General features: G+C 33.9%; 1 protein-coding gene across 1 annotated transcript; it reads right to left on the bottom strand.

Annotated features, from left to right (window-relative positions):
• Positions 1-14928: 14928 nt before the first annotated feature.
• LOC146902917 (uncharacterized) lies at positions 14929-15786 on the bottom strand. The gene has a single exon (XM_085738162.1). It carries the CDS (start codon positions 15703-15705, stop codon positions 15232-15234), a length of 474 nt encoding a protein of 157 aa, XP_085594288.1. The 5' UTR covers positions 15706-15786; the 3' UTR covers positions 14929-15231.
• Between the last annotated feature and the right edge of the window lie 3407 nt (positions 15787-19193).

The following is a 19193-nucleotide window of genomic DNA, read 5'->3' as shown; positions in this document are numbered from 1 at the left end:
CGGGCCACTTCCTTGCAGAAGGTTGTGTGTTCGATTCCCTCTGCCGATGTGAGGGCAGTGTTGGTGGGTGATCTGTAAGTACCTCTATAAGTGCCCTTTGGGCCCGGAGGCGTGCCCTGACCCTGGTGGTGACCGGAGCCGAACCCACCTAAACTTTTTGTAACCAAAAAAAAAAAAACTTGGTGATAGTTTTTGTTGAAATTTATGGTCTAACTCATCCTTACAAAACCGATGTGTAAGATGGTGATTGTATCCTCTATATAAACTCTTATCAAAAGTCTTATCTATGCAAAATGTGAGATTCCAGTTTTTTCCAATAGTTTTTTATTGTTGTACTCGTGCAAGGGAAATGGGTGGAAACTAGAAAAGTAACTGTAAAGAAGAATGATAAAGAGAGGGGTAGAAAGACAGTCATTATTGCCTACTGCATTCTGACTGTCCACACCACCACCATTTTAAAAATTGTCATAAATAAATCATTTTAAAATTTAATTCCTCTTCTGACTTTTTAAAAAGATTAAATTAAAATATAAGAAAAACTATATTCCTTTTTAAGTATTTTTTTAGAAGATGGGTACATTTTTTTTGCTAAATAGTGTGTTATTATTGTTTTGTTTTAAAGAACTGGAAATAAGGGGAAACTGTGAACAAGAGAGGGAATAAGAATGTAAGTGAAGGGAGGGGGAAGGCACAAGTTTCATGAATGGTGAGGTGATAATAATGGTAAAGGTAAAGGGTATTTATAAATAGTAAAGACGGCTGAGAGAAGGCCTGCAACTACTGGTGTCTGTACAAACCCCATTTAGCAAAGTTGATCTGATTTAGATTTAGATTTTAGGTTATGTCTGTTTTATAAGAGGATTGATTCTACTGTACACAAGAAATACAGACTTATACTATGCATATTTTTTTTTTCTTTCTAAGTTGAATCAATAAATCACATCATATCTCACTTAATTCAATTGTGACACTTGCTCTATTGATTTAATGGTTGAAATAAACTTGTAAGTGATCACACAATTTTTTTATCTTTGTAGCCTCAATATTTAACTCATTTGTTTTTACTTGATTTTGTGAAACTAACACCAACCAAAGCACTCAAAAGATGAGGAGGACTACATACTTTTACTTTTAAGGGATGTCGTCGATTATTGTTAGATTTTGTGTGGGGAATTTTTTACATATATCGATCACTCTTGGTCGTGAGCTTATTGATATTGGAGGCGTTACAAATTGCAGGAAATCTAAGCCTAGTTACCAATGAAGTTGTGGGTTAAAAATGCACAATTGTGTGTGAAATCTGAATGACAATTGCTTTTTTAACGTCATAAACTTCCTAAAAACATAAATAAAATACTAAAATACACCCAACGAACGGTAGTTACTACCGTTGACTTATAACTAGAAAATCGACAGCATTTAACTACCGCTGAGTTTTTTAATCATTTACTTGTGTTTCCAAGACATATTGAATGTCAGAAAAGCAACGGTCAATCTAAATTGGATTGAGTTTTAACTCGGTCCAACAAAATAAATATACAAATGTTTGAGCTTTCTAAAAAAAATTATAAACTTCTTCACTTAAACTAAGTGGGTGGGTGGGTTATATCCTTAAAAAAAAAAAAGTGGGTGGGTTAATAAATTTCATCGGTGTACATTGTTCACCTCAGAAAGCTCTATAGCAAAGTAATTAAGGACCTTTCCAACTCTTTAATGGACTTTAAACTTGTTAGAAGTACACTAGTACACGAGTTCATTAATGGAAATATCCTTTTCAGTTGAGCATAATTTAATGTTCAGATCTCTTTATCCAAAACAATGCAAATAATAGAATAATGAGCATATATCGATCAAATATCATCTTTTTATCACTCCCGTTAGCTATTTCAATATTTTTCCTTTATTATAGTTTACACAATTATAGAAACAATTAATACATAGTACTCCTTTTTAAATCTGTTCAAAACTGAACCAATCAAATAGAAAAAACGTAAATCGAACCAATTCAAATCAAAATCGTAAAAACTCACGTTTAGTTTGGATTTATTCAGATCATTTTTTGACTCAACCGTATGAATTGGTTTGCGGTTTTTATTCTATCAACGAACTAAATCAAATCAAATCACACCGCAACATAAGAAAACAGTAATTAAACATATATCAATACTCATGAAAACTCAATAAAAACTTTTATAAAATGACACATTTTTTCTCTTGTTAAGTTTCTTCTTTGCTTATTTCAAAAATGTATTTATGTGCTACTTGAACTTTTAGTAAATGATAAAATTTTAGTCTTATACATTTCTTACAAAATAAAATTATTGTTTGTCCATATTTTTAATTTGGTCTATATTGTTGGGTGAAAATAAAATTGTTAAGTTGGATGAAAATATAAAACATTGGTTGAAATATGTTGTGTTTTACCTTTTTAACTTGATTTTAATGTCAAAAACAAAAAATTATATTGTCTAAAAAATCATACCAACCGAACCAATCCAAGCCACATTTGTTTGGTTTGGTTCGGATGACTTTTTAAAAGTCAACTGAACGAACCGTATGCTTTTTTATCTCTTGATTAGTGATTAGAATGACTTTTATGCTCAAAACCGAACCAAACCGCATGTATATTAACACGCCTACTCCCTCAATTATTTAACACAAATTGAAGATGGGCTATAAAATTGTTTAGAAAAAAGTTTATTAATGTTTTTTAGATTATATAGCAATAATTTCACCAAATTTAAATTCATTGCAGATAAAATTAATATGGCTGGAAAATAAATCTTTAAAAATTATCGCAGATAAAACAATTACTCTTTCCGTTTCACAACGATTGTCGTTTAAAGTTTTGACAAACAGATAAAGAAATAGAATGAAATAATCAATAAACATAACACTTTAAAGGCTAAATACCATATGTTGTTTTTTAAATTAGATGATTATAAAAAGTTAATTCTTTAAGTTTCATAGGCGTGTTATTCCGTCTTGGTTTAAAACAAAATTGATCGATTACTCTGTTTATAATATTGTTGATGAAATATTTATCGGTAAAATTAGACTTGAATTCAAAAGCAAGAAGAAAATGTGTGTAAATAATCATGTTAGATGTGATAAGTACTTCTGGACCTGCCACCTCAATGTTAAAGATCTATAAACACGTTTTGTCCTTGTGAGCTTAGTAGGGACAATGCATAATATATACGAGGTCCATGGTTCAAACCCTCGCCACCATAAAAAATATTTATAAACACTTTTTAAATTAAATTACATATTTTTAAATTCAAAATAATTATCTGAAAATATTGAGTGATTTAAAAGTGAGATAGTAACACTGGCTCAAATGGAGGAGAAGAGGGTTGCACATAAAGTAATTTTATTTAAAAATTAAGAATATTTTAGTAAACTCCCTGTTAATTTTTTTTTTTCGTGAATGAGTCGTGACTCACCCGAGCCCCACCGATCCAAACCGGTCTCATCCAAATGTTACCGCTACCAACTCTTGGAGTTGGTTTGGAAGTTCGACCAAAAAAAAAGGAGTTGGTTTGGAGGCTTGATATTCTTGAAAATATTAAGTATTTTGGTTGGTTTATTTTGCTAGGTTCTACTTACGAACTTGTTTTGTTGAGAAGTTAAATTAACCCACCAAAATTGACATCAGAGAGAATCGAATATGAGACAATAGATTCTTCTTGCAAGCTTTATAGACTCTTGCATGATTTTTGCCTTCATACTGTAAAATTGTTCACATTATCATTGACGGAGACAATCGTTCACATGCTATTCTTCTCTCACACCAAGTTTGACCCAAACATAGGCATGCATGGAAAGGTGTTTCCATGACAAATTCTATTGGCCCCGAACAAATATTACAACAGCCAATTTGATGAATATTAGACAAGAAGCAAATAAATTAAGTGATAAAATTTTTGAGAGGTTCAGAAAAATGGCTGGGAAATGTTCGGTTTAATTTCCCGATGTTGAATATGCATCAATGATCATCAACATGCACACACAGCTAAAAGATAAATTGCTTGGACAAATCTATCATGATACGAACAAATTGGCTTCTCGAGGAGCACGAATAGAGCAATTCATACAAGAAAGAGAAAAGCGGCGTGTTAACTGATGGTGAGGTCCGCGCCTCATTTTCATCATTGATAGGGAAGAATTTTATGATGATATGTCAGTTGATCCTACAATAAGAACTATATTGGTTGTCTGTGTTGTGCTAGGTGCGTGATGTGGTGCGCAGGGCGTACAATGCAGTACGTACATGGGTGAATTTTTTTTAGTTTTTGGAGTGTATAAAAGACCAACATTTGTTTTTTTTTTTGTGTGTGTAATCTCATGAAACCAAAAGAGGAGACTTTTAGAAACACATGGGAAAACGAGAATCTGAGAGGTTTGTATGCAACTTGGACGAATCTTAAAAGATCAAAAGAGGAAACATTTAAGGGTTGGAAAATACTCTGTAAATAGAGTGAAAATTATTAAGTGATTATAAGAGGGTAAATAAGGGAAATTTTTAAGGGATGTTCTTGGAGAGTATTGGTCACTTTTGTAACTCTCATCATCAAGTGAAAAAAGCGAGAAAATCATAGAAATTAGATATGTTCTTGGAGAGTTTGTTGAATCTAATTTCTTGCAACTCTAAATTTGTAATGACCCTTTGATGGTCGATTCAAGAGCTTTATCTCCCCCAAACGTAGATAATTGTTGGATTAAACTGGGTAAACAAAATCTTAGTGTGATGTTTCTCTACTCTCCACTCCATTTATCTTTTTCTTTGGTTCGAATGTAGTTTTGCTTTACACTTGGTTGTTATATTGAATTTAGATTTGTTGTTGTTGTTTGCATCTGTTTTGATTATTGATTGTCATTGATATTTGTCTACATATTCAAGTTCATTGGTGTGATTTGAATTTAAATTTAGTATTGTTGCAGAACCTCCAGTATATACATATGTGATTTAGAGTTAAACAAGTAATTTCCAAGGCTTTTTTTATTTGTTATCATTTTTGGAGAGTAACGATTTACATTATCTTATGTGCTATATTATTATTGGACGATGTGATATTGTTGTTTGTCACGATTTACATCTTATGCAGATGGTTGGCTAATGACCATGATGGTTTCTTAAAAATTCTTGGACTCAAAGAGGCTTATAGAGTTGATGTTGATATTCTAGTAGGTAATGCTACACTCTTTTTAAATTCGTTAAAAATTAATATTTTTGATCTATATTATAGATAAAATACATCATTTATTCATTAGATTTAAGGCTTAATAGCAGTTTTAACCCCCTAACTTTTCCAAAGTTGCGATTTTGGCCCTCTAAGAAAAAAAACTACAAAACTGCCCCCTAAGTTTTGCACATGTGGCAGTTTTGGCCCCCAAGATCAATTTTGACTCAGTCTACGCTGACGTGGCACCCTAAGTGAGGTACCATGTGTTATTTTTTTTATTTTTTTTTTGCCTTGGGGGGCCAAAACTGCTACAGTTGAAAAACTTAGGGGCGGTTTTGTAGTTTTTTTTTTTTCTTAGGCCAAAATCGCAATTTCGTGAAAGTTAGGGACGAAAACTGCTATTAAGCCTAGATTTAAAAAATGTTTTTTTTGCTCTAATACCGATTAGAGGGAGTATGTCAATGCATCATATTTTATTGTTGCCTTCCTTTTTAGTACTCGATGTTTGAAAATTATAGATATTTGATCAATGCATGTTAACAAAATAGTCGTCTTTGTATCGTACGATTTGGTTTGATTGAAATGTCTTCTTAGCGTGCCTATTGATTGTTATGATTCGGCACACTCAATGCAAACGACGTCTCTCATTCCTCTTCGTTTGTTTGTGATTTTCCTTTTGTTTGACATTTTGCTTAAACTTGAGTTTAATGATCTCGTATAACCATGTAGATAATTAATCTTTTTCTGCATTTTGTTATTTTTGTCTTTGTATAAGTTGATTTTGCAGCTGTTTGAAACATGATAATTTCTTTAGTACGTTTACCTACCTCTTTGATGTTAGGAGCAATTTACATAATATAATAATTAATTATAGCTCTAAGTTTACCTGATAGAGTAACAATTACTAAGGCATCAAGTTGATGCACCCGATGGTTTCTTTATTATTTTGCTTCTGCTGAACTTTGTGTATTTGGCTCCATAATGCTTGTGCCTTCCCCTTAATATATGAAATTAAGAAAATTACATGTCAGTAGATTAATAATTTCTTATGGCATTTAGGTTTAAGTTGTCCTCGATTGTTTTGTGGAAAAGGTTTTCTCCTCATTGTTGAAAAGACTATAGAAGAGGTTTTGCGGCGATTCCAACTTCCAGTGATCTATAACATAAACCTCACTAGTCTCTATCTGATATTGTTAGACACAAAATTCTTTTGTTGATACATGATATGAATCCTTTTTACCTTATATTTGAATTTGAATAGGATACATTTGTAGCAAATATCTTTATTGTAGAGAGGTTTTGTGTAAGTCTCAGATAATGATATTATACAGATAAAAGAATCCTAGCTTAGATAATAAAGTTCAGGCAATAATGCGATCTTTCATTTCCACCGAAACATCAGTATTTGACAATTATTTCGAGCATTAGCATTAAGATAAAGTATTCTGCAAAACAAATATCTGAATCAATAAATTTTTAAACCAAGGATCATTAGTAATTTAGTATTATGAAACCATGTTCAAATGAAAACATTTGTAGCATAATTATTTACTCTGCAACTGATCATGATTAAGATACTCCAAAAAGATAGGTTTAACGTATTACTATAACTCTTATTCTTTAAATTATAACTAATTCAAATAGGTATATGGTCGGTCATCAGTCTGCCTGTTTTAATTAATATGATAGACTGGTTTTTTCACAGTCTCATAGATTGAGGAAATAGCACAACCAGATACAGTAAAAAAAAATTATCGCTCAATCACCCACCCCAGATATTTTGAAGGAGGAGCCAGGGATCAAAGTGTTTCATGTAAAAAGAAACTGACATTTATGGACTGAACATGTGGGTCCATTCAGTCATCTCTTGAATATTGTTCAGACTGGAACCGTCATTCTCCGAAAAAAAATTTCTTCTGCCCCTATCAAGAAAAATTTGATATATCTGTCTCTAGTTCAAAATTATTGTCACAAATGCCCTTGTTCTTTTTTTAAGTTGGCGAACATCACCATTTTTTAAATATCCCCTGCAAGTTTGCAGGTTTAACTGAACTTCTGTCAGTTCTACATGTTGAATGGCGAGCATTTTATTTTTTTTTTATAATTTTTTTCCTGTTATTGGTTTGAAATGGCAAGCAAGCCATATTTTATTTTTTTGTGTTCTTTTTTTTTTTTTGAATGGCTATTTTTTTGTGTTCTAACTTTACAATGGCGAGCATGAGTACCACATAGATGAACCTTCTTTCAAAAACAATTTCATATATGGAACAAGGGCATGGTCCACTAAAAAATGATGCTCGCCAATTAAAATAAAGAACAAGAAAAATAACTTAAAGAATTCCTGCTCGCCAATTTAAATGTAGAACGCACGGAATTTTTCAAAGAAAGTCTACAAAGACTGCAGGTTTGCAGGGGGTTGTTGAAAAAATAGACATGTTCGCCAAATGGTATTATCATTGTTTTCAATATCAATAGATACATACGATGTTGATTTCGGAAAATGTCAACAAAGCATTTCTCATATAAGTAACTAAACAATCATTCATCTCTTATTCAATTTTTCATCCTATTCTTGATAATGTTCATAATATTTAGAGCTCTTTCAGCCGTTGCAGTTATCAGTTATCGTAAGTAATTTCAAAAAAAGAAATGTTAAGAAGACTCTATTTCCTACACACTCTCTAACACCCACTCTTTTATTGGGTGAAATTCATGTGAATAGTAGAGATGATGTTGGAAATTAAGAAAATATTTCTAACACTCCTCATAGTAGAGATAACTCTAAAAACCAAGATTTCACACAAGTTTTCTTTGATTAAGTTTTTGAATTTTGCTCTCCACCCAGCACGTTTTGCTCCCACCCTGCAGCCGTTCCATATTTACCCTTGCGCATGTTAACTAACGCAAGTGTAAATGTATGCGTTAGTTAACATGCGTTGCGCAACTTAAGTAACGCAAGTGTTAAACACTGCGTGAGTTAACTTGCGTACACATTAAGCACTACGTGAGTTAACTCACGCACAGTCTGTGCATACAACCAGCAGAGTTGGAAACCTCTTTTCTCCCTGTTTTTCCAATCATTCTTTCATACATTCATTCAAGAACAGAATTTTCATCATTCATTCAATAATACATTCAATCAACATCAACTCATAATTATATTACGAAAAATAACGGGATAAAATAAGCGAATAACATAACGGATAATGTCATAAAAACGCTAAAAAGCGTAAGTGTAATCGGAGTACAACGAAATTCAACAAAATGTCAAACAAAAAATAAAACTACACAAGTCATAAAACATAAAAGCCAAGTCATGCTGGTCCATCCCGTGGACTCCTACTCCTCCTCCGCGGTGTCGACATCTGCTCCAGCATGCTCCACTCAGACTGTATGCCCTGTATGATGCGAAGAACCTCTGGATTACCAAACACATCTGGATGCCCAAGTGCACTGTCCACTCTAGCCCTGATGTTGCTGATGATCTGGTATGGGTCCGGAGGATGTCTGGCCCACTGCTGCTCAACAAGAACCTCCTCGTAAGCAGGGACAGGACGAGGAGGGGCATCAGCTGCGTAGTCAGGAATGGCCGCAGGGGGGTTCACAATAGGATGTGATACTCTAACGAACCATTTCATGTACCCCCTAGTATGAGCTCATGGCTGGTTATCCGGAACCGGATGACCCCTCTACTGATGGCTGAGGACATGTAGAGCAAACTCAGTGAAGGCATGGGCCACATCATCCGCCGCAAGATCCTCTATGTCTGTAGGAGGCCTGGGAATTCTCTGGACATACCCGTACTGCCTAAGAACCCGCTCTGGCAAGTGACGGACCATCCTGTCTTTGCCGGCCATGATCCATCCTGAGTACCAGCATATATCCTGAAAGGGCGTGAGGTGTCGTCGTCTCTCGTACGGCATCCAGGTGACATGATAAAGGTCCATCGCATCGATGGCAGCTCTGTAGTGACGAGGATCAGTAAAGCCCCTGGGAGGTTTCCATTGACTCATAAGTGGGGAAACAGTAGGGTCGTAGGCATCATCATCAATCCTCGGAATGATGTTCGAGAAGTGCGCCAAAGTCCATCCCTGCAAACACAAAGAAACAAATATTTATATTACCGCAAGAATTATACAAACAACTAAACATTTACGATCCAATAAGTAAAAAAGAAGAAAAACAATTATTACCACAAGCAATGTCATGTAACCACCAATGGAGGCCACAGATGAGTCAGAGGTAAGAGATAACTAGTCATATAGGAAAGCAAGTCCCATCCCACCCCATGACCAGTTGTCCAACTCGTCCATATCTTGCAGCCAAAGCAGTTTAATGTTTTTGCTGTTCTTGGCGGAAAAAATGGTCCAGCCAAGCAAGAGCAACACAAACGCCTTAACGCAGGCTAATCTAACTACAGATCGCTCGTTCTCCTCCTCCACTGTGTCAACCTCAAGAAGCTGATTACACTTATTCAAGAGCTCCTCATTTCGCCTCTTCAGTACACCAAAACTGATGTGAGAACCACCCTGTTTTATCAGCTCCTTAGCGACATCCTCCTCTGTAAACAGTAGGTCTGTCTACATCATCTCTAACCCCTCCTCACGGGTTAACTCTCTATCAGGAAGGAGTCTCCCAGTGATGGGAATGCCTAGGAGACACGCCACATCATCTAGTGTGATGGTCATCTCTCCAACGGGTAGATGGAAGCTGCTGGTCTCCTCATGCCATCTCTCTGTCATCGCACAGACAAACCCGTGAGATATGTTCTCATACCCACTTGTCAAGAGGGAGTCAGACCGGACATATTCACTTCACTCCAAAACCACTCATTTTGTTCCCCCGGAATAGGCAATGCCAAATTTTTAATGCTCAGCTTCTTCCCGTGGGAGATACCTTTCACCCTATGTTTTCTTCGAAACTGAAATACAAAAATAAAACGCAACAAACAATAAGTCGTTAAATAAATAATAAGTAAAACAAACATTAAATATATGCTAACATAAATGTTAATTCTAACATTAAATAAGTAAAATAATAATTAGAATAAGTTGCATAAATAGTAAAAGAAGTAAAATAAACAGTAAGAAGTAAAATAAACAACATCAATTATTTTAATTGAATTTTAAAACAAAAAATAAGTAAAATAAACATTAAATTATACTTACATTGGCATCAACCCATATCCTACATGCCACATGTCCACCAAAGTTAGGTAAAAGCGAGAGTTCAGAAGGCCCCCCTGCATAGCCGTCCGGACCGGCCTCGTACACCACCCTCGGCACCCCCTGAAAACGAGGCTCGGGTTGCTCATGCTGCTGAGGCTGCTCAGGCTCATCATTCTGCTGAGGCTCCTCAATAACAGGCGGCTCCTCAACAGCAGGCTCCTCAATAACAAACTGGTACTGGTGAGGCTGAGGCTCCTGAAACTGATACGCATCATGCGGCTGCTGATAGACCTCATAATGCGGCTGATACTGCGTCGGGTCCATAGTCTGGGATGGACCCGTCTGCGACGTTGACCCCTCTGCAACGTCATCTCCATCTCTAGCAAGTCTCGTGCCCCCACCTCTCCCTCGACCAGCCATAGGAGGGCGTAGTGCTTGCTTCTCCCTCCGTGCACTACTAGTAGGGCAGGTCTCCCTAACCTAAGTCTGTCAGTCCTATCCTGAGGCGGCTCAGGCGGTCTCTGAGACGTATTCCTGCTAGACATATCTGCACAACATTTAACAAAACACAAATTCAATATACATTTTCACACGCACATTGTGTCATTTCCAACAATTCAACAACAACACTAAAATTCCAACAATGTCATTTCAATCCGTAAACTACCACATTGCAGTCAAACATGTTATAATCAAAATTAACAAACCATATGCAAACTAATTTGATAAGTCACAATCCAAAAAACAAAACAATTACCATTGAGACATTTTACCAAACGCATGGTGTGCAATTTTCAAACAACTACCTTAATCTAACAATTTGTAGACCCTAAACTACCACATTCTACTCTAAACAACTTCTAAACAACAATTCCTAAGTTAATTCGTCACTAGCAATCATCAAAACTAACATGCAAACCAAATTTATAAAAACCTAAAAATGTCATATTTCTTAAAAAAAAACTAAAATTTCTACAAGTTAAATGCAATTAAGTCGGGTAATCATCACTTACTTGATAATGTGGGAGAAATTGGCTTTGAATGGTGCAAGAATGATGAAAATCGGATATGGGGGGAAAATTTTCGAAGTAGAGAAGTTGGAGAAATGAGGGAAATGTGTTTCTGTGTTGCTGATAAATGACTTAACAAACGTTGCGCAAGTTAACTTGCGCAACGCATGTTAAGTCACGCATAAATCACAACTTGCGCATGTTAAGGTGCGCAGCGTGACTTAACTTGCGCAGGGGTAAAAATGGAATGGCTGCAGGGTGCGAGTGATTTGTGCTAGGTGGAGAGCAAAATTCTAAGTTTTTTTATTGGCCATATTGTTGGGAAACTTTCCCAGGCTAAATGCACCCTGTTGGGTGTGGGTCATATGGTTGTGCTGTGTTGTGTGTAGAGATTATGTATTGCTGGTCAAAATTTCAAACATACAATGTATTATATAAACTACTTTTTTTTTTTCTTCTTTTTTTCAAAATATAGTGTAGACATGTGCCCCGGCTCCCTACAACCCATAACATACATCAATCTCTGCATATGTGATTCCTTTTGCAATAAGTGGGATGTGATAGTTTCATCTTCTTAACTCAGTTATCCCAAACATTGGTCCTTTTTATGCTAATTAATTGCTGAATACTATAGAATTTTGTTTCAGGTAGAACTTTTGTATGTGAAGAATAATATGAACAATATAGAGGTTCAGTTGATCAATGAACACCTATTTATGGCTTTTAAAAGATCTCATTTTATTATTTTGGTAAAAAAAACATGATGATTGCATGCAAGAATACTTAATAGCAAGGGATTGTTTGTACCACATTTGAATAGCATTATAAATCATTATAAAGTGGTTATTTATAGAGAAGTCAAACTCTCTAGTCTCTACCATAGTCTTTAGATTCTGTATAATACATATAATATATGGGAATCACTGAAGTATAACTCTCATACTCGTGCTCCTCAGCCCTCATCTATGTCTCTTGTCATATGGAGGATAAATAAATATAACACACCAATCATTAAACTTGCACATAATTTTCATAAACAACAAAAGGACTAACAAAATCACACGGGGAAGCTGTGGCATGTGGTGTGATGAGTGTGTGTCTATTTTTTTCTTGTGCCTACCAAGTAACAAGTCACATGCTTCATCCTCCATCAAAAGGGAAACCCCAAAAATAAGCAATCTATAGAGCAGTTATGAAGTTATTGGGCTTGCCCCTTGCCACAATGCGTTTATTTTATTGACCATTGTGGTCAATGTGGTGGGGTCATGAAAATCACGGCAAATAATACTCATGATATGGTTGCCACGTTTAGTCCCTCTTCTACCCGAGTAGTCAAGGTATTACTTATTAGTAGAAAATTTGTGATCTTAATATGTTCAGTCTTATTGGATCAGATTGACAATTTTTCGTTGAGGGTGGACTTGCACAAAGGTATTATATATATATTATAGAATGCAGATTAACTTCATGAGAGCATTGTAAGAGGGGTTTGGTAAACTAACTTTTTGAACAAAGTGCATTATGTAAAATTATTTCGGTGACCCATGAATGATGGATTCCATTAAGTAAAATACTAGTTGACTAGCTTGATGATCGATAATTGGGGCTAAATTTCTGAGGCAATAGAGATGGATAAATGTTTAACTAATCCAATTTGGTTTTCAAATATTATTTCCACAAGGGAAAATGTATGGGTGTTTCACTATAGGACCAATTTTTTATTCTACTACTAATACTTCCTTTAAAGAATAATATTTTGTATTTATTAGATTCTTGACATCATGGGTTTGGACCATGAGATGCAATCATATACTTTTATAGTATCAAATTCGGGTAATTACTAGGAAAGATAAGTGTCACATGTGATCTATGATAAACTGCTATTTTAAAATCATTCAACACACGACAGCAAATATCGCCACATTTAAGTAGAAGTTCAAAGTCATCTACATACTTACACCTAAGACAATGTCTTGATCAATGTTATTCAACAAAACCAAAAGAGAGCAAATGCGGGTTGAGTTTTGAGCACTAATATTAATTTTTCTTGTTTTTTTTTTTAACCAACAGAGATTGAGTCATTGTCTTAGTGAGAACAAACAACACCATGAGTTTCTACTTACTGAGAGCTTGACTTATTGTCATCATAGTTATAAACGAATTTCAAACATTGATCAAAGTGTTCACATGATACACACCTCACCATAAAACTCACATCATATTAGGCAGTTTTATAAAAAAAAATACTTGTACTTCGGGGTTTGTGGTGAAGTAAAATGATGATCCACATGTTGCTTAATCTATGTACTTATTTCACAAAATTTTCCAGAAACGTGTCAAACTAAGCAGATAAATATAATTAGATATTTGAAACGTGATATTGACTGTTTAAATTTTAAAACAAGTGCTCCCTATATGTATCAAATTAGTTGATGATTTTGATAAAATACGCTGATAAAACACGTTAACACATGTATCGACAAAATTTGTTGCTCTTAAGAAACGTGGAGTGAATTGACTCCAAATTCTCAACTAAAACACGCAAACAAAAATGAAATGGCTTATGATATTTATATTTATTAATAAAAATCTGAATGGATTAGAAGTGTAATAAATTGTCCCTACTCTCTCTTTGTCACATTGTGCACATTCTACAGAGTACTATATACACCCAGAAGGTTCAAAATATCAATCCAAAACATTGTAAATTACTCTCTGCAGTTCTATATATATTTAAGAGAAAGTTGGTAAAAAAAAATTGATATATCTAGTCTAATTATATAAGCAAAAGTTGGATGAATAAAAGTTAATATATATACAGTTCAACGTTCAATTGGACCAGATATATTTGTTGACCCAACTTTTTCTTATACATAGGGAAAGGTTTTAACTTTACTTCCTAGACGTAGTGATCTTGCAATGCTATTCAGGCATGAAAAATATTACACGTTATTAGAAAAGCTTCCGTTAGAATCCTGAAAAAAGGTACAAAGTGAAAGTTACTTGCAGCTTCACTGCACAGTGCATTTTTATTGTGACCCAAGTTTTAATACCAGTAATTGCTAAGTTCAAGGCTTGAAATATTGCACTTTTCCAACAGAAACTATGACTCTTCACTTGAGGGAAATTTCTGTGTAGTTTCGTATTGTGTCAATATCTTTGGTAGCAACAAAATGCAAATTATGGATCATTAAACATTCCTATTCTAACATTCCTGATTAAACAGCTAATCCCACATGGAATTATTGGTTTGGAAAAAAAATTAAGATTCTCAGATTCTTGTATACACAAACAGCTATGGCCAATAAACATAAAATTGATTCTTTTCAGGAATGCTTGAGTCTTGAGCCAGCCTGTCGTAACGGCATGTTTGAGCTGTATTTTTGTTCTTATTGAGTAAGTATTAGCTAGCAGAATTTTAGCTTTATTCCCTTAAATCATACTTATTCCCTCAGAAGATTATTTCCTTAATAAACTACATACCAAGAAATAAAAAATAAAGGTAAAATCTTATGGAACTTTTAGAATTCATCTTCTTTTACAGAAGATACAGAAACAGCAGAATAGAACAATTGATAAGCAAAAGTCAAAGAGATTTTATGTATTTACATTGAGGATCATAGGGGAAAATATCTAAGACTAAAGTTATTATTGGAATCAGACTGGCCTCATGAAAATTCTAAAACAGTGAAACACATGGAAACTGATTACAGATCCATCATGAATCAATCAAAACATAAAGTCAAATTTTAGAGACCCTTTTATAGTTTCAACATTAGTCAGTCAGAGAAAAAAAAAATAACACTTCTATGTTTCAGTTTTCATTACCTCTCCAACTGCAAAAAGAGTCTAAACTAATTAAAGAACTTAACCAGATATTGATGAGAAGCAACTATCTGATCGAATCAACGACGAAGAAGAACGAACACCATCAACAGCAGGAAGAACTCCGGTTGAGTTTGATCGAAGAGGCGGTCTAGGGCAATCCAAACTCCGACGAATTCTTCGACTCATGAGACTTATAGGGTGTTCTGTTTTATTCAAAACAGTGGATGATGATGATCTGAACTCTTTACAGAAACTGATGTGGCGATTGAGTGCTTCTTCAATGGTGATAAGTCTCTCTGATCTCACAACTTCATCTTTCACTGCTTCAACACAAAGTCCACAAAGCCATCTACCTTGGTATCTCTGACGTACTTTTGAGATGTATGCAAGTGTGCATTCTTCTGTGAAACCACATGAGTCACATTTCACAGACTCAACTTCTACCTGATTAACAGTTTTGACAGTAGAAATTGGAGTCTGTGACTGTGATGACTCAGCCCCTGAAATTGCCATTATTCTCTATCTATCTGTTTCTGAGGGTATAATGTAATGTTATAAAGAGGGGCAGGGTAGGGGTGTTACCAGAGATTTATGTTGTCCTATGTTTATATAAACTTTATATTAAAATAATGTTGTAATAATAACGTAATAATCACATGATATTAATTAATATTAATTGGACGCGGTTTAGAGTGAGTACTTGTGAAATAGACCTGAGTCACTAATGAGTTTGGAGCCTTTCAATTGTGTTTTTTTGGACACATGGCAGGATAACAATATGACAACATGGAAATTTGGAAAACTAATGACGTGGTTTTGGAGCATTCAGGTTTTGGTTGAGGATTCCACGCATTCATGTTGTCATCGTTAGATCAAGATTGAACTATCCAAATTTTTGTATTATATTTCATTTTTTAAAAAGATATAAAAATTGAATTTTAAATTTGAATCGTCTAATTTCAATCTAGTTGCTATCAACATGGTAAATGCATGAACGAGCACAATCCGTTTTGAGTTGGTATGGTAATAGATAGCTGTCTACTATTTGGTTTGAGCCTATTCATCCAAATCTTTAATGATTAAAGTTTTTCTTATTTAATCCAATAAAAAGGAATATATTGAAAGAGAAAAAAAATAAGGATTGTTTCCTTTTGCCTTCCAAAGAAGAGCCACCTCACTCCTCACTGCTCTCACATATTTGGTAATTGATAATTGGTAATTAGTTATCCACGTCTATAACTTTTGTAATTAGGTATATTCACTTTTTCATATGTGGAATAAGTATAATAAAATGCCTACAATCAGAAGTTTTTAACACTAAATTTAATTTTAATATAATTAAATTGATGTAGTGTTTGAATTGATACTGATTTTGGTAAAATTATGATGACATTGTGATTTTTTTATAATCTTTAAAGAGTAATTTTTATCAAAATTATAGTAAGATAATGTGATTTCACCAAATTTATCATAACTATCGTTTGTCATCATTTTTTGTCCAAAATGAATACATTTGTACTGTATACAGCTGGTACACATCGATACACAACTATAGAGATTAATTATAATGAGGCAATGTGATTTTACCAAATTTATCATAAATATTGTTCGTCATCATTTTTTGTCCAAATCAAATACATCTGTACACAACTGTTTCTTCAAAACAAAACAAAAAACTGTAGAGATTAATTATTTGAATTGAATCATACCATCTTCATTTCTAAGTTACCTGTGTGTAGTTTAGTCCAATATTGCATTTGTTAAGGCATTAATTGATCTTAATCATTGAGTGTCATTTACTAATTTGTAGGCAATAATTGTTTTTAATTTTAACATGTGATAAACAGCTTATTGTCTTAATGCACTTTATGTCTCTTTAAGACTGACGTAGTTTGTGCAATTAAGCCCCATTGTGTTGTGGTACCAATTAACTTAACTAACAATAACAATGGCTTGGAAGCTGCTGCTATTGATTTGGTCTATTTATTGGTCCCCATCACAAAGATGAAGACGGGGAGCTACGTTAGGCATGACGTGTCATATGCTAACCCATCATAGCACATTTGATTTGTGGTCACAACCACAAACCTAAATGGTTTAGGCATACTCATAAATGGAAAAATATAGTATTAAAAAAATTATTTATTGTTGTTATTAATGTTAAAAACATTGCTTAATATGTATTTATATAAGGGTAATTGGGTTTGTACGTAGTTGTGTCTAAACCATTTAAATTTGTGAATGCATGCAGAAAAAATTGGTACTTGGCTTTTGATTAGTACGTATATCCACACAAATACAGTATATAGTACTTGGATATGAATGCATGCTTTTAAGTGTTAGATTGCTGAATTATTTGGGGTTGAGTAGCTCAAGAGTTGGAAGTCCATGATTTAAGTCTTGATAAATAAACTAACATAATAATCAACATATGTCATTAAAAAAAATTGCTAAATTATTTTATAATAATCATAGATATGCATGATTTTGCCCAATGTTACAGAAGATAGTGTTACAGTTTTAATTTCAAAATTGAGGTTAGAGTCCCTGACTCTACTCTACTAACAAATACTAATCTCTGATAAAAATGCTTTCTGGTTCTGATAGTTTTATTAAAATCTGTTGTTTCTACCAAAGGGCGGTTTTACTTGGTTTAGTTTATCTTAAATTTTGAAAATGAGTAAACAACCATTTAATAAATGGACCCATTCGAATATGTCAGACAACGTGAGTATAACTTCTTGAGTGTATCAAAATTACAAAATCTTCTATGAATGTGTTTTTTTAAATAGATTGGTTATCAAATATATCTTTTGTTAGTCAACTCAACAATCGATGTGTCTTTTATTGATAAGTTCGGTTCATAAAATAACTAAATGAAGGATTTTTTTAAAGTTGTAATACATTTAAAGACTATAATAACATCATATTACGCATTTAAGAACCGGATAGACGTGGCCTTAGAAGTAGAGGACACAGAACTCTTTAGTGATTATCTCATCCTTTGTAAGATAATGACAAGAGGATATAGTGAAATGATGCAATCACTTAAAGTTAGCCCATGTGCAAGTTTTTCTATTTAGGTAAGTAGATATGGAGATTTTTGAAGCTTCTTCACCAAATAAGAAAACTTGAGACTTAAGACTTGCATTGCAGCCACAAACAAGAGTAAAAAGATGTAACCATAATAAGGGAATCTTTTTCAATTGGGACCATTTTAAGTTTTAACTACAAATGATGCATCAAAATGTGGTGCCTTTTGATATGCATGCATAAATGTTACTTTCAAGACTTTTGTTTTCTTTTTGCACCTGGTTTGGAGACAAAAATATTGAAATGTTATGTCTGTCGTGATTCATGAGCAACCATCATTAGTCTTTTTCAACATAGTATTTTAAGAATAGTCAAAATATGGTCCTAGTGATTGCCTATCCAATAGGTGATGATAAATTGAAGGCCAAGCGACCATAATAGGTCCCATGACTGCAACACTAGTCATTCATCCAAAACCAAAGTGTTATAATCTGTTTGTGGTAATCAGTTTAACGGAGAGACAAACAGTTCTTTTAGCACATTATTTTTCTTAGTAAGGTTTACTTGAATATTTTTCCTATTTTACATGCAGCCACTACTTGTTATTTGTAAATCTTTCAAATGGTTGAATCAGGTTAATTGATGATCCCACAGATACATTCTTTGATATGTAACTCTTGGATCATCTAAAGTGATTAGTAGAGAGTAAAGCGAGAAAATAAAATATCGTTATTTCAATTACAGTGATGCTATATATCGCGAGACATTTCATCCCGAATGTCTCACGAATTGCCATCAGCCAATTAAAATTTTCTTTAGCCGAAAAACACGGAAGTAATGGGTATTATTAAGGCAATTGAATCTTGTCGTGATATTATCTGTCGTTGTGTTAAGCATTTCTGTTTCAATTATACACTCATGAATTGTTGTTTGTGTGTAATGAACAATTTTTCTGGTGTTCATTAATG

The sequence above is a fragment of the Medicago sativa genome, chromosome 8 (genome assembly GCF_051527215.1).
Source record: "Medicago sativa cultivar Bolivia chromosome 8, Bolivia_mono, whole genome shotgun sequence".
Taxonomy (NCBI): Eukaryota; Viridiplantae; Streptophyta; class Magnoliopsida; order Fabales; family Fabaceae; genus Medicago; species Medicago sativa.
The sequence above is the reverse complement of the archived record's forward strand: the minus strand, read 5'-3'. Positions and strand labels throughout refer to the sequence as shown.

Coding starts and splice junctions, on each gene's coding strand:
- LOC146902917 (XM_085738162.1), bottom strand. CDS start 15,705: ATGGCAATTTCAGGGGCTGAGTCATCACAGTCACAGACTCCAATTTCT.